This window comes from Vidua macroura, chromosome 6 (assembly GCF_024509145.1).
Source record: "Vidua macroura isolate BioBank_ID:100142 chromosome 6, ASM2450914v1, whole genome shotgun sequence".
NCBI lineage: Eukaryota > Metazoa > Chordata > Aves > Passeriformes > Viduidae > Vidua > Vidua macroura.
This window is the reverse complement of record NC_071576.1, coordinates 15273537-15290021: the sequence shown is the minus strand read 5'-3', so window position 1 is coordinate 15290021 and position 16485 is coordinate 15273537. Positions and strand designations below refer to the sequence as shown.

Sequence of the window (16485 nt, the reverse complement as noted above, 5' to 3'; positions counted from 1 at the left end):
ACCAAGTTCATTGACGGCAGAAAGAAAAAAGAAAAATAACAGACCTAACATCAGACTTGAAAAAATTAGGTTTTAGACAATGTATTCTTGTTATTTGTCATAAACAACTGAATCCTTTTTTTTTCTTTATTTGCATTCTCCCTGCAAAAGATGGTTGAAAAGATTGTGTTAAGGCCAATAAACGTAATTTTTTTTTTTTTGTTTTGGTGGTTTTGGTTTTTTTAAATCACTGTATTGGTGTTCTAAGTCCTTTACATTCTGCAGAAGCACATACCAAACCCTGCTGCCTCACATCAACACCCACTATAGGATCCCAGTGGATGTAAACACTATTATATCCCAGGATAGCAGAGTGCTAATCTGCTCCAAGTATGCAGCTCTTGTATTTTTAATGAAAGTTCATGATGGAACCTAATTTGGTAACTGTAAAAATCCATGTTCATATAAAATTTGGCTCCAGTAATGAGCCCAGAACACCTAGAGTAAATACTAAGCTCCAGCAGAGACTAATTCTGAACACCAAAACTTTGATTAATATTGGCTTTGTGACTTGCTCGATTTCTTCAGTGCAGTATGTTCTGCAGACCCCATTTTCGTCTGACAATCTTCCTGATGCTTTATGCAGGATTGGTCCCGAAGAACTGGACTCACGCACCTGGAAAGTGCTGAGCGTGCTCAGGCACCATTGAACTGAGGGAGCTCTGAGGCTGCATTGCTCAGGCGTCTTTGAACCTTTTGCCCAGCAAGGGACTCGTGGACACAAAAGCTCGTTTGTTCGCCTGCGACAGCTTCTCCTACACTCCAGGTGCATTTTAGCAGCAGCACCGTGTGGGGAAGGGAGAGCACCTCCCGACCGCACCCCACATCGCCGAGTGAAGGACGAGAGGAGGGGAGGGGATTTGTTACAAACAATTAACTCCTGATGTTGGCTTTTCTGGCCGGAGTCAAGGCTGCTGCTGCCCGGGCCGAGAACAGCACGGGCCGAGAACAGCACGGGCAGGAGGCAGGCAGGCAGACAGGCAGGCAGGCAGGCAGGTAGGTAGGCAGGCAGGCAGGTAGGTAGGTAGTAGGCAGGCAGGTAGGTAGGCAGGTAGGCAGGCAGGTAGGTAGGCAGGCAGGTAGGTAGGTAGGCAGGCAGGTAGGTAGGTAGGTAGGCAGGCAGGTAGGTAGGCAGGCAGGCAGGTAGGTAGGCAGGCAGGCAGGCAGGCAGGCAGGTAGGCAGGCAGGCAGGCAGGTAGGTAGGCAGGCAGGCAGGTAGGCAGGCAGGCAGGTAGGTAGGTAGGTAGGTAGGCAGGCAGGCAGGTAGGCAGGCAGGCAGGCAGGCAGGCAGGCAGGCAGGCAGGCAGGTAGGTAGGCAGGCAGGCAGGCAGGCAGGTAGGTAGGCAGGCAGGCAGGTAGGTAGGTAGTAGGCAGGCAGGTAGGTAGGCAGGTAGGCAGGCAGGTAGGTAGGCAGGCAGGTAGGTAGGTAGGTAGGCAGGTAGGTAGGTAGGTAGGCAGGCAGGTAGGTAGGCAGGCAGGCAGGTAGGTAGGCAGGCAGGCAGGCAGGCAGGCAGGCAGGCAGGCAGGTAGGTAGGCAGGCAGGCAGGCAGGTAGGTAGGCAGGCAGGCAGGTAGGCAGGCAGGCAGGTAGGTAGGTAGGTAGGTAGGCAGGCAGGCAGGCAGGCAGGCAGGTAGGTAGGCAGGCAGGCAGGCAGGTAGGTAGGCAGGCAGGCAGGCAGGCAGGCAGGCAGGCAGGCAGGTAGGTAGGCAGGCAGGCAGGCAGGCAGGTAGGTAGGCAGGCAGGCAGGCAGGCAGGCAGGTAGGTAGGCAGGCAGGCAGGCAGGCAGGCAGGCAGGTAGGTAGGCAGGCAGGCAGGTAGGCAGGCAGGTAGGTAGGCAGGCAGGCAGGCAGGCAGGTAGGCAGGCAGGTAGGCAGGCAGGCAGGCAGGCAGGCAGGCAGGCAGGTAGGTAGGCAGGCAGGCAGGCAGGTAGGTAGGCAGGCAGGCAGGTAGGCAGGCAGGCAGGTAGGTAGGTAGGTAGGTAGGCAGGCAGGCAGGCAGGCAGGCAGGTAGGTAGGCAGGCAGGCAGGCAGGTAGGTAGGCAGGCAGGCAGGCAGGCAGGCAGGCAGGCAGGCAGGTAGGTAGGCAGGCAGGCAGGCAGGCAGGTAGGTAGGCAGGCAGGCAGGCAGGCAGGCAGGTAGGTAGGCAGGCAGGCAGGCAGGCAGGCAGGCAGGTAGGTAGGCAGGCAGGCAGGTAGGCAGGCAGGTAGGTAGGCAGGCAGGCAGGCAGGCAGGTAGGCAGGTAGGCAGGCAGGTAGGTAGGCAGGCAGGTAGGTAGGCAGGTAGGCAGGCAGGTAGGCAGGCAGGTAGGTAGGCAGGTAGGTAGGTAGGCAGGCAGGCAGGCAGGTAGGCAAGTAGGTAGGTAGGCAGGCAGGCAGGCAGGTAGGCAGGTAGGCAGGCAGGCAGGCAGGCAGGCAGGCAGGCAGGCAGGTAGGTAGGCAGGCAGGCAGGCAGGACCGGGCGCGCAGCAGGAGCGCCCCGCACGGTAGTGGCAGCGCGGCCGGGCCCAGCCGGGCTCCCGCAGCGCCCCCTCGCGGCCCCGCCGCCGCACGGCCCCGCTCGGGCTCTCCCAGCGCAGCCCCTGGAGGGGCACAGGGGCGGCCTGGCTGTTCCCTGCGGCAAAGGCATGCGGCGGAGCGGCGTTTTCCACAGGTGATGGCCATCTACCTGTGTCAGCAGAGCCTAGGAATCAAGTGTATCACTCTGAGAGTCAGACCTGACATACCCACTTCGCCTCGAGGTGCTCAGCTCAAGGGTGTACACTTGGAGACCATCAGGGCATTGAGGGTGGCAGCAGCTGGCACTGCAGTGAATGTCTGGTTCTTCAGTCTGTATAATGATTATTGCCTTTTCTCTGGAAGTTTCTCCATCTACCCAACCTGCAGAACAGCAGGCCCTGAAAAGCTCCTTGTGTCCAGGTTGCTCATCAAGTGCAATGTGCACTTCCTGGCACTTCTCCTTTCCTGGCACTCACCTCGTATGGACTGTTCTAGGCGTTCCCACAGGGACCCTCAGTAACAGCTGCAGCCCTTGTCACTTTCACATATTCCTTTGAAGCATAAGGTCAGTTTTAGAGGAGGACACTTCCAAAACTGGGATGGAGGGATGACATCGAACTTGGTACATGCTGGTTCTACTTCCTTGTGCAACGGCTACCTACTGCAAAGGTGGCTGAATTCCCCAAACCATGAATAGCGCTAAAGTTAACAATTAAGACAACAGATAGTGTAGAGAAGATTTACAGATCTTTAGTTTTGTCTAAGCCTTCTGCATGGATAGTTCAGCCCAGCTAGGGTGGATACCGAGTCTTCATCCTACTATCCCTCCAATAGGACACTTGGGACTGCAAGAGCTCCCCTATAGCTTCTGTACTGCAGACCACCAAGAGAATTTGAAGATTGGTCCAAGAAGAGGGTTGTAGTTCATCAGTTATTTCTGTCATTATAGGAAAGGAAGAATTTTTTTTTGTTTGTTTGACAATAATGACCCTTGTTATTTCTAACTGTTTATCAATGAAACTAAAATAGTAGCTAGTGTTAGCTTTTATTGTCTCTATCAATCCTATGTATAAAATACCTCAAACAAGTGTGGGTCCAAGGTCAATCTGTGCTACACAAACAACGTCTGAGCTGGGGCTGCTCTGCCACAGAAACACAGCTTGTTACAGCCTCAGTGGCTCATTAATGGAAGGAGAAGAAAGAGATCAAAGACACCCTTTTGCTTGGACACCTCCTGGCTCACCCTCTAGAGGGGATGGCAAAAGTGCTTTAAGCAAAGCTCATCCTCTCTGAACTCCCACTGTGCTGAGCCAGTTCCTGCACACATCTGTGGGTGATGCTCATGCACCAGCCAAACCAAGGCTCTTGCCCTGCTCCACACTCCATGGGGTGATTCACCAGCACTGGTGGGCAGACACCATGTCTGGAAATACAAGAGAGGCAGCCAGAAGGAAATGTTAGGGATAGAACCACACACCTTGTTGGATAGATCGCTGCCTGCCTGAAGCCTCATGGTCATCCTGACGTGGGGGCCAGCTCAAGGCAGCACTGCCTGGGGCTGCCTGCACCTTGTCCAGGTGCCGAGGCTGCCAAGTGCAAGTGCAGCCCCAGGCGGGCTGTGGTACAGGGCCATGCCCCGTGGTAAGACAATGCAGGTGCAGCAGTGTCAGGAGTGTGTTTCTGGGCTGAGGAGCCCAGCACGGATTTCAGTGCAGAAACACCCATGGGGAGAAGCCTTGCCAAAGAGAGTGGAGCAGGGAGCAGGGCTGTGAGCCTTGCCAAAATGCAGGCAGGAGGAACACACTACCCTTCTGGTTTGGCATGGCGCTTCTGTATCATGCACTCAAGATCCAGACTCTCCCTGTCCAGAGCCCATTGTGTATTTCTTATTTTGCATCTTTTAAGAGGTTGTCACACTTTCATATGTTCATATTAATGTCTGTATCTTTAAAATTCTTTTTGCAGCACTGTTTCTCCTCAACAGATGCAGCCTGTACTATTTGTGACGGAATTCATCCTGCTCTTGAAATACTTATTTACTCCGGAATTATGTAAAGAAACCTATATTTTGCCCTGTTCCTTTTTTTCAGTGCATACCTGCCATGTGGGGAGGTAGAATTTAAACCTTCAGAAGGACCAAACCAAGGCCACACTTTTTTAAAAAACATTATCTTATTTACCAGAGACAGAGAAAGGCAGGATGAGCTTTGATCATGCTTAATTATGGAGTGTAATATTGGATACATGGTTACAATATTGTCATGGGTGCTTTTTTTTTTCTGCCTAGAAAAACAAAATTCTCCTTAAAGAAACAGCTGTGTCCTGCCTGCAGCCTGCAGAAGAATGGCATTAGTCACGTGCAGTCCAACACGTAGCACAATTGTAAAGTTCTCTCTATGAGACTGACAGGAGCTATTCACATCGGCCCCCTCCACCATCTGCCTGAATGGCAGGCTCTGGGGCAGCAGCAGCCCCCCCGTGCTGTCTCTGCACGGCCTCAACACTTACTGCCTGCTCAAAGTCTGTCCCCAAGTGCAGAAAATCAGGCACTGAAAGCAAAGAGAGGATGTCACTCAGGTCAAAGCAGACTGTCAAGAGGGGAAAAAAAAGGAGGGTGGGGAAAGAGTCAAAGCTTCATCTGCTGGAGTGCCAGGCTGCTGTTCTCTTGGGAGCAGAGGTGTTAGTTTCAACAAGAAGATGTGGAGGGTGAGGAAAGGGGACAACTGGATAGCATGACAATGGGGATAAATCCCATATTCTCTTTCCCTGAGCTTAGAGGACTCAGCTCTGGGGCAGGACCAGGCTGTGTGAGTGTCAGTGCCAGGGAGAGATGTCCCTGCTGCTGTCTGCAGTGCCTGTGTGCTGGGGTGCAGGAAGGGTTGCTAAAGCCTTTGGCTGCACCCCTTTGCAGTCACACACTGTCAGACATCCCTTTTGAATGAGCCTTCAGGTCCTGGAATGGACAAGCTTCCATCCCAGACTGGGACCAGGCTCTAAGCCAGTTTGAGGTCCTGAGTGCCATCAGTGCCACACCAACTTTCTCCCTCATCCCTCTCCCCTCCACACACTTTGAAGGTCAGACTAGATGAAGGGAGATTCATTTTTATCTTATGAACTGATTTCCTTTTTCATTTGCAGACAATGACATTTTTCCTCATGACAGAAATTCCCGCTATCAGTTCCTGAGGTGTGTGGCTCAGACTTACTGCAATCCTTTCCTCTCCCATTGCATTCACCTTTAAGGTCACCCAGTTCTTGCAGTATGATGTTAAATATAATTTTCCATTATTATGCCATCAGTGCATCATTAATGTCTTTCCACTTCAGTCACTGTCAATATGCAATCTAAAATCAGGATCCCCAAGGAAGAGCTTTAGTGGTCTTCCTCCATCCCAATATTACTCGTCTCCAGGCCAGTACTTCTGGTTTCACCATGAATCATCATCCCTCCCCTCAGGTTCTTGGCTCTCCTTTTCAAGCATGAAGACAAAGCAGAGGCTTAGGTGGTAGCAAGTGAGTGAAAACAGATCACACAACTGAATTATCTTTGCTTTTAACTGCCCATAGTGGACTGGACAAAGAAAAGGAACAGTTCACATGTGACCCATCTGAGATGTTCCAGCTAACTGTCTAACATTTCAAAACAGCTGGAGCCCCATTTTCTTGTTGCTTCAAAGCACACATCCATTAGGCTCAACAAGGAGTAACAGTACTGTCACCCAAATGGAGAAAAATAGTTTAAAAAATTTATAAAACAATGGAAATTTATTCTTCTCCTTTCCTCCTATGTATCACCTCTGTACTGCTCAGTTGTTCACTGAGCTGCCTTTTGCTTTACCAGCATGATTTAGGTGTTCCTGCTATTTGAAATGCATGTGGCACTTATGTGGCACTTATGGGGAGGGATCCCCTGCCCCAGGTGTGCATTTTGGTTAGTGGGTGTGCTCACATGGTCCAGGATAACCTAATGCTGGAATGGGCCAGCCTTTGCTGAATGGGCCCCTCAGCCTGGAAAAAAACTTTGTGAGATTTTGGTGTAGAAGTGAGTAAAGTTGACATTGCTTACCATTAGTGACACTTAAAAAAAAAATTCTGCAGATATATTTGTGCAAGAAAATCTTCTTTCCTCTCTTCATTTAGTCTCAAAGGAAATACTTCATTTTAGGAAAGGCCTGGCTGCAATTTTAAAGTGAATGAATTTATTCTTGTGATTTACTTAAAAAAAGGAGTTAGAAAACTTTACATACCAAAAATTCCCAAGAAGCCAGCTGCCAGGAGGTGACATGTCGGATATGAAGTAGCTCTCCAGCTGGTCCCTGTCTGCATGCTGGGAAGGCATGTGGAGACATTTTTTCAATTGCTGTACTAGTTTGACATGTTCACAGTGGAAAATGATGTATCATTCTTGAGCCTTTGCTTGGTGGACACTTCAAAGTGCATTGGATCCTCATAGAGGAGTGCCCTATTGTTAATTGTTCCTTTCACATGTACATTGGGATGAACATGGCGAGAGCAGCGAGGAACAAAAGGGCTCCGGTGGCCTCTTAGAGAAAACCCTGTGCAGCTCAACCTGAGTCTGACCTTGAAAGGGTGGGTTGCTCTGGTTTTTAAATCCTGCTTGCTGGTTCATTCCCCTCTGGCACCCCACTGTTACCAGCTGCAGGGGAATGGGATGGCAGAGCAGACAGCAGAGCCCAGCAAGGCATGGGGAGCTCTCCTACCCCTGCCATGTGGTGCCCAAGGAGGCACATCCTGCACGAGCATCCTCCTGGGAGAAGATGGGCATGGCTGTAGCACAGGAGCTTAGAAAAGGCTTCTGCAGTGAGTGTGTTGGATATGTGCGGACCTGTTATGCCCCAGTAAGCAGGCAAGTCACATCCACCCTCCTCAATCAAACCAACCCACTAGCACTCAGGCCCAGAGCACAGCCCAGGGTTCTGGAGCCCCTGTGATTGGATGTAGGTCTCACAATACATGGCATGAGTTTCCCAGGCCTCTGAGGACATAATTCATTAATATCCTGAAATAATCTTTGTCTCCCAGGCACCTTCACTTATCTCTCTATCTCTCCCTTTTTCCACCTTGGGAAACCGACTACCTCTAGTGGGAAACTGCACCATGAAAAGTGGTGTCCCAGGCTGGGTTTGAAAGCCAAAGCACAGGAGTCAGTTTATTCCTGCAAAGAGAGACATGACCCCTTGTTGTGCATCTCTTTAAATGAGCTAGTCAAAACATCTTCCTGCAGCCTCAGTTGCACAGAAGTGTCTGTGCAGGCCACACACACACTAGGAGAGAGGCACACCTGCAAGTAGCAAATCAGCCACTATTCTATAGCCCACTATGGTGCCAGCAGCTCTGCAACACATCCTGTTGCTGACCCAGGGTCTCCCTAGACCAGAAACACCTCAGCCTGGGCACCACCACATACAGCTCAGGCCAGACTGAGAGAAAAGTTGTGAACAGGGATGAGTGCACCCAGAGTCATCCCTAAGACCTCTGCCCAGACTTTCATATAATGGCATAGTCTGGATCTTGGCTTCCTCTGAAGAAAATTGGATAAATAGAAATGAAATAAAATAACAGTCAGTAAAATACATGTAAAATGTGGCTGTTTTCATCCCTCAGTGCTCAGGCCTTTGATGTCTTATGTCAGTAAAACAGATTTTACTTGCAAAATATCTTGGACTTCAGTCCCTGCTTTCCTCAGTACACATCTGTGTTTGGTTCAGAGCTGGCAGTATCTCCCTGATGATGGGTGCACAGGTGCTGTGCCCCTAGCCAGTCTTCCCATCTCCAGGGTACTGGGGAGTGGAGAGCAGGAGCAAAGCTTCTTCAGCTGTGGGAGGCAGCGGGTGCTGACTGGCATACAGGCTGCTGCCAGCTCTGTGTCATCAGTGCACACCAAGGGCAGCTCTTCTGCTCTCCTTTTCCTCCAGCTCTAGGTTTTACTGTGCTTTTAAGTAATTGTCACCCCTTAGGGACAAGCCTTCAAGAAGGCAGAGGGCTCGCATAACTCTGGATCAGTAAAGGAAGCAGTTCAATTAGCATTTCACACGCCTTTTCTTCCCTCTCTTCTTACCTTCCCTGCAGCGGGCATGCTTTCCCCTTAAAGGATTGTCCTGTTTCTGCTCCTTGCCAGCGTTGGCAGGGTGACAGTAGTCGAGTGTGCAAACTTGTGCTATTGTCCCCAGGCCAGGGGGAGTCATGGAGACCCACTAATATGACACAGGAAAATGTTTGCTGATGGCAATTCTATGGGCTTTGTCTAACTCTTTCTCCATCATGACGACTCGATTTAAGTCTCTAACTGTTTGACTACAGATGCAAGAGTACTATCCAACTCCATCCTTTTGTTCGGGTAGTTTGAATGGGTAATTCAGCTTTTGTGTAACTCAATTGAGGGGGCAAACATAAAGACAAGATTCTTGAGCGCTCAAGCTCCCTTTCCATGGATATCTGCACATCTCTTTAGAGATTTGTTCCTTTCCTACCTTTTTCTGACATCATCCACCCCTTAAAAAAAAAAAAAAAAAAAGCTCCGATGGGGAACAGTTAAAAGTAGGCTAGTCCAGTCCCCCGTATTATATTGTCCTGTGCCAATGAAGCATGTTTAGTATCAGCCCCCAGACAGCTTTGGAGAATGCAGAGAAAAGGGTGTCTAAACTTTCCTAACTGATCTTCAGCATTTTTGCTTTGGATTGTGTAATTTTAAAATGAAAGGTTTCCATCGGGGTGAAGAGAATAGGGAGAATGGTAGAAATCATGGGGAAATTATTGTATTTATTAGCTGTCTTTCTGCGGCTGTCCCCATGGAGACAATTTGTGATGGCAAAGAATGCAAGGAGGGGAGGCTGATGCCTGATTGGGATGCTTTGTATTTGGCAAAGTGGCTTCTGATTGGCCTGGGAGAGCCCCGAACTCGCTGGAGTCGATATTCATTCAGCTTGCTCAAGTGCTTGCTAAACTACATCCAAACACTGGCGGGCCCTGGCTGCCTCCGCCGAGGTTGGCGGTGTGTAACCTGCCTAACGAGATTAGCGGGGAAGGGGCTCTCTCTCCTCTGCAGCGACGCTGCCGCCAGCACCGGTAAGAAAAGCTGCCGCACGCCGGGTGAGTGTCCGTGCTTGCTTCCAGGGCGGCCACCCCGGCTTCTGTCCACCTAAGCGCTCTCTAACAAGATTAGGCGCTGAGCTGCTGGCACTTGTGAGCCGGTCCCCGTGCCGGTGTGTGCTGGGGAGCAGTGCGGGGCGGTGGGCTGCGGGCACGCGTCCGCTCCGACGGCAGCTTCCCTGCACGGAAGCGAGCTGACGAACAACTTGTTTGTGTGGCTGAGAAGTTTGACATGTCCTCCCTCCGTTTGCTTAGTGCTATTTGAAACAAAGCTTCTTGCTCAAAAGTCTGCCTGTCATGTTTCGCAGGTTTGCCGAGGTTTGTCTGAAGAAGGATTATAAACTTTTCATGGGAAACTCTGCACGGTGCATTCAGTGAGATGGCATCGGACAGCGAGGTAAAAACTCTACTGAACTTCGTTAACCTGGCTTCGAGCGACATCAAAGCGGCTCTGGATAAATCAGCTCCTTGTCGCCGGTCAGTTGACCACAGAAAATATTTGCAGAAGCAGCTCAAGCGGTTTTCGCAGAAGTACTCACGGATCCCACGGTGTCACCCCAGCAAAGCCCCTGAGTGCGGCTGGCGCAGGGGGGCAGAGGACCGGGCCCGCGGCCCCCAGCCCGAGGCACCTGAGCCCAGCCCCCACGGCGGGGCTGCTGCCGACAAGGTGATGCAGACAGCCGAGGCAGAGGAGAGCCTCACCGGGGAACGGGTTCTGCAGGAGCAAAAACCCGAGGCTGCCCGACCGGACCAGGTGCCCATGAGGAAGCGACAGCTCCCCGCGTCCTTCTGGGAAGAGCCACGGCCGGCGCAGAGCCTGACGTCCAGAGCCTTTGCTGCCAGCCCTGAGGGGCTCCAAGCCCCCAGAGACCCTCCTCCCTATGAGGGGAAGAAAAGCAAAAGGAGCCCCGACGCTGCTGGCCCGGAGAGCCCCCCTGACACTGCGCCACATGCCGGGGAGAAGGACCCCGGCGGGGCCCTCTCGGGCCGAGTGGGTGCTTGGACCTGCTGCCCCTTCCCCTGCCCCGGGCCAGGCGTGTACCAGCCCCCGGGCGCGCTGCCGCCGTCGCCCTTCCCGGGGCTGGGGCTGTGGAGCAAGAGTGCGGCCACGCTGCCGGCGGAGGTGCCGCACTTCTGCAAGGAGGCCGATGGCCCGGGGCAGAAACTCTACAGGCCCATGGTTCTGAAACCCATCCCCACCAAGCCCGCCATCCCTCCTCCCATCTTCAATGTTTTTGGGTATCTTTAGCGGGGCGGGTGTCGGAGTCATGCCGAACACGACAGCTCCCGAGGGGGATTTGAAACGCCCGGTCAGCCTTCGGGCATGAGCTGCTGGCAGCGCGGAGCGGCAGGGGAGGGAGGCCGGCGATCACACCCTGTGCCTCGTGGGCGGGCTGCAGGGAATTAGTAACTGCTGGGAAGGTACTTAGGCTGCACTCTCCTCTCCGTACACGGCGGTAAATCGGGAATAAACCTTGCGAAGCCGGTGGCATGGAGCATGACCAGGTCTCTTTCATCGATGGGCATTGTCTGAGCCGCGGCGAGCGGGGCTGCGAGCCATTCATAGCCGCACTTGTAACACCTAGGAGACCTTCTCCACGTGGGAACATCTTTCTGGGGCTGCCCTGCCCCAGAAATGGAATGAATTCAATGCATTCAAAGAGTTTTTGTATTTTAAAGTAATTCCAGCGAAGTCAAGATATTCAGGTCATTTCGTTTTGCATGCAAGAGACTGCAAGGGTGGTATTTGATATAGAAACCTCTTGTGATTAAGCTCTTGTTGTATGTAAATACTGAGAGAATTAAAAAAATAAGGGAAGAAATAAGGTAATTTTATTTTGGCGATTCTGCAAATGCAGTCTTAGTTTTGCCCCACTGGGTAGACATGGGTTTGATTTGCAGCTGGTGGAGAGATACGAGGGCTGAAATCTCTGCCTATTCAGATTGATACAAATCAGAAGTAATTCTTCCAGGGCTAGGATATTAGCTAGTGCTAAGCTGGTGCAAATGGAAGTGGGATGAATTTCCACATCAGGAATTGCTCTGCATCAACAGAATAAATGAGGAGTCTTATTAGTTTAATACAAAACCATTAGGTGTGATGGAAGAAAAAAGTAAAAAATAGACTGCTTTGATTTCTGGCTGAGAGATATCTTTTATTTTGCCTGATTTTAAGATGTTATCACAAGACCTGGCTGTATATGCTTTGCCTAGTATTTTCCTTATATTTTTTTAACAAATTGGCATTGGAGAATTTTTTAGGAAGTGTTTTAAGTTAGGTTTCTCTTAAACCCATGGAGAAAGTGGTACTAAGACACAGAACATGAAATATGAGAAGTTTAATACTGCAGGTGTATGTGTCTATTTGGCTATACTGGAGTAAATTACTGAAGTCAAGAAAAATATATTTTGGGACAAAAAGGGGCCAAAGAATGGACACCCATGATCTCCCAGTGCCTGAACCTGCTGTTGCTGAAGCTAATGGGAACTTCTCCCAGGACTCAATACAAAGTGGCCTTGATTGGTTTGGTCTGTGACTAGCATAGCTCTCTATGACTCCTGATATCTCTACAAGGGGAAAACCAGAAAACGCTTCATTTGAGTGCATCATAGTCATTAAAAATAATCATCTGAAGCAATTGTAGAGTATAATTTTGTATCTTCTGATGGCCTTGGTATTATATAACCAGGCTGCAGCTTTTCTTAGGATATGATCTACCACTGGGATTAGCTCAGTTGGTTAGAGCCTGGTACTAATAATGCCAAGATTGTGGATTTGATCCCTCTATGAGCCATTCACTTAAGAGTTGGACTTGATGATCCTTGTGGGTCCCTTCCAACTTAAAATATTCTATGATTCAACTCCCAGGCTAAAAGTGGTTTATTCTTTCCTCAAACCTCACATACCCCACCAATGTTCACTTTTATGGAAACAATGTCTTTAATGTGTGTAGTGCAGGTGAAGAGTAGAAATAGAGGTGGCTTTCATTGCTTTCTCCCTGCTATGGCACTTGATATATGTATCAAGCCAGTATAGACTGTAGGAGAGAGAGCAGAAAATGTCTCTGGTAGCACATACTTGCAACTAAATGCAAGGTGTGAGGTGCTAAAGAGCCAGTCTAGGGGTTAAAGACTTCAGGTTGACTCTTGATCCAGAAGTAAAGATTGGAACATACTTAGATGCCTTTCCCTTTTTTGGAAAATCCATGAGGAAACTCTGTCCCTCTCCAAAAGGAATGTAACAGAAGCCAGAGCCATTGAAGTTAAAGGTAGGAGAACAACAGCTTTTAATTTACAGTCCTGTAGATAAGGAATTTTGTTACATGGAAATGGGGGGCTTTTCTCACATCAATAGCTCTGTGTTGCTGCTGTATTCCAGATGCAGCCAGATGCTGAACTCTTGTTTCAGTACTATCAATACAGAGCAGCCTCCTTGGTATTGGTCTGGATTTCCATCTGGGTGGCCAAACCAGGTAATGGAATAAACTACTGGCATTGCAGTAGTTGCTGTGCTTAATTGTCCCTCCTTGAGTTCATTAGGGAAATTTCTAAGTGCTGTGGATCACACCAGAATAAGGGCTTCTGTAAAAATTAAAATACTTGGCAAAGTGGATAGCCTCTGTATAAATCTTATTTCTGAAGAAATCCAGAAAAAGAAGAGAGTTAAAACCAAGTTTCTATCTTTTGAATATTAAATTCCTAGTTTTCTTTTTTTACTTCTTTTAAACTCCTTTTTATTTGAATGTATGCTGGTGCATTTTTCCATGTAGTAGAACAGTGTGTTTTAAAGTTATGATGAAGGATTGAAACAGACCATTCTAAATGACCTCAGACTCAGATATTTATGCTCCTACACTCAGATTTAAACTAATGTTACTTTTTCAAAATCCTTTGTGACATGTAAGCTCCCCCCAAACCCAAGGCAGGCAGTGGCCCTTGCTGGGGCTTTGAACTGGAGCAGCAGTGAAGTAAAACACAAACGAACAGAAGACAATTGTTAAGTATATTCAAAATCCCTGAATGGGGATGTCTGAGACTTTCCAAAAGGTTTGCAAATAATAGCAACTCTGTCTCCTCTCTAGCAATACTTACTGTTCTCTCATCCCTGAGATTGACAATGGAATTATTAATTATTCAAGCTTGGATCGATTCAGAATTTTTCTGGATGTTTTTGTGTTTGGCTGGTTGATGGTTGATGTTGCTATTCAGGACAGCTGATAGTCCTTAAGAATCTGCTTGTTTATTCATATGTTGTTTGAAAGATGGAAACATAACATTTGAGAGCTGCTATAACAGTGCAGATTTAAATTTTTAAAAACACAATAGCTTTTATAAATAATGGGAAGGGAGAGGTAAATGAAAAAACTTTCATACAAAATGAAATAAAAAAATCAAAAAAGTGCACAAGAACATCAAGTGAATTGCACATGTTGCAGTAAAAAAAGTACAGTAACCTGGTCATGAAATATTTCTAGAACATTTCACATAAAGTCATCATCTCTGAAGGAGTCTAACTATCACACTCAGTGAAATAAGCCACTTTACCTTGCACTAGAATTACTGATCTGCTTACAAAGCCTGGCTTGCCTGGGTTTTGGAGTATTTTTCTTTTCACAGTAACTTGTAGATAGATGCATTAAAGGCACATTGAATTTGTGCAGATTCAGTATTGTGCACAAAATAGTATGTCAGTGACTGGAGTGGAGATGTAGTGGGCTCCATTTCAGTGCAAATAAATGTAAACTGAGTGTGTGAAGGTCTGCTTTAAAGATCAAGTGGAAAGGACTTAATAACATTGTAATTACCAGACTCCCCCTCTAACAGATAGACTCTTCTCACCTCAGTTTCTGAGCACAGCATGCACTTATCCTTCCCACAGCTGATATTCCCATCAGACCAGTGCTCTCTGGCTCAGTGACTCCTGCTCAGGACTGATCGTTGACAGCAACCAGGACGTGGGCCTCTCAATAGAAATGAAGGTCTCTTGGCTGGAAGAAGAAATGGGCTTTCCATATCTATCTCATTCAAACCCAGTTATCTCATTCAAACCCGGCTTCTCCAAGGACCAAAAAAGAAATTGCTACTTGCTTGACTTTTGTGGACACAAAAATGTTGGCTCAGGGGAAATTCCCAAGGTGGGATACTTATGAAATCCCACTTCTGGAGTTATTAATGTACTTGGTGATTCTGAACCCTTCTACCTGCCAGGGTCTCCAGGGCTGTCACTGCACACCAAACTCTGAAGTGGTCTCCACCAAGCTCTATCTGTATCCATCACCCTCTACAACTCTGCTCTGTTACACTTACTTGATTTCAAGGACTTCTAATTTATATCAATGTAAGACCCAGACCTTTGTTGCACAGCCCCAGAAAGTGAGAGATGCATGAACTCCACAGTGATTTCCTATCTCTCCAGGTTCTGCTTACCAATACAGGGCCTTCACTGGCAGAGCTAATATAGCAATTTCTTGTTCCTTTTCTCTCCACCCAATTTTTTTCTAACCTAAACCAATTCCCTGTTCACATCACACTGTGAGAGACAAGGGAGTAGATCTTAAACTGGCAGTAAAGGAAGTTACTGGATGAAATTTCAGCAGTGGAGGAATCTCACTTGTCTTTCCAAAGCTTTACAACAGCAGTGTTCAGTGTGAATTGTGTTGGTTTTTCAATTTTTGTATTTTTAAAGGGGACAGCAATGGACAGAGTAAGCAGTCCTGTAACCAATGCTTTTTCCACTCACATCTTGTCCCACAAGTGATGAAGACATTTCACGCAAAGTCATCACAGTCTGTGTGCCCAGACAGATTGTATTACTTATATTTGTGCAACACACTTCAGTCCTGTGTTAAGGTATAAAACTCCACACAAATAAAACTCAGTGCAATGTATTTTCCCTACTTAGATTTCTATCATATTCCATGGATGGTATGCAGATCAACAAACAAAACCAAATCTGTAAGGTCTCTTGTGGGGACTCCAAGCAGACCATGGTGCACAGCTCCTCTGTCACCTAAGGTAAGGAGTGTGATTCTAGCATTAGATCTGAAAAGATGCAGTTTCAAATTTAGTTTCTTCCATTCTTTTTTAGGTGCCTAGTGAGGGATAAAGCACTCATCAAAGCAGTTCAGCAAGTCACACCTGCCAAGTGATCTGTAGTCTCTGCCATTAACAGTTCATGGGCTCCTTGGTCTCCCCAGCTGTGAGGGAATGTGACTTGTTAAAAACTTCAATAAAAGAATTTCACGGACAATTATAGTGGTTCAGCAGATAGATGGTGACTTGTTAAGCTGCCATAAATCAGTTGTGGATCTGAGCTGTAAATAGGTGACCTAATTTTCAAAGAAGCTGAGATAATAACTTTCATCAGTGTCAAAGGAAGCCAATAGATACTTCAAACTTCCAAAGTCAGAAAATTCAGGGCTAAATTCTGAGATTTTTTTATTCTGCCTCGGTAATATCTCATACTGAATATGATTTCCCTGGTTTAAGTGGAACAACACCTGGTGCAAGCAGCTTGGCATTGTTTAGGCACCTGAATAAAGATTTGGACACCTAATTCTGGGTATTCATTTCCATAAATTTTGCAGTTTGAATTCAATAATTTTGAAATAATTTCTCTTTCTTTCAGTCATGGTATTGTTACAGCCACAGAGGTCCAAGGAGGTCAGAGAGGCTGGGTTTTATAGAGATAAGATCTTCTAGGGAAGGAAGAGAATAAGTTGGTTCAGCAGTGTTGCCTCTCTCCTTCACATCACTCTCTGTTCCTGCTCCTCTAGGGCTTTGTTCTGTTCTGACACCAGCTTCATGAAAGCATAAACCTACTGTTTACAGTGCAGCTACTT

General features: G+C 48.0%; 1 protein-coding gene across 1 annotated transcript; it reads left to right on the top strand.

Annotated features, from left to right (window-relative positions):
- Positions 1–10022: 10022 nt before the first annotated feature.
- Positions 10023–10892, top strand: FAM181A (family with sequence similarity 181 member A). Its single transcript, XM_053981209.1, has one exon. The coding sequence runs from the start codon at positions 10023–10025 to the stop codon at positions 10890–10892; it is 870 nt and encodes a 289-aa protein (XP_053837184.1).
- The last annotated feature ends 5593 nt before the right edge of the window (positions 10893–16485 follow it).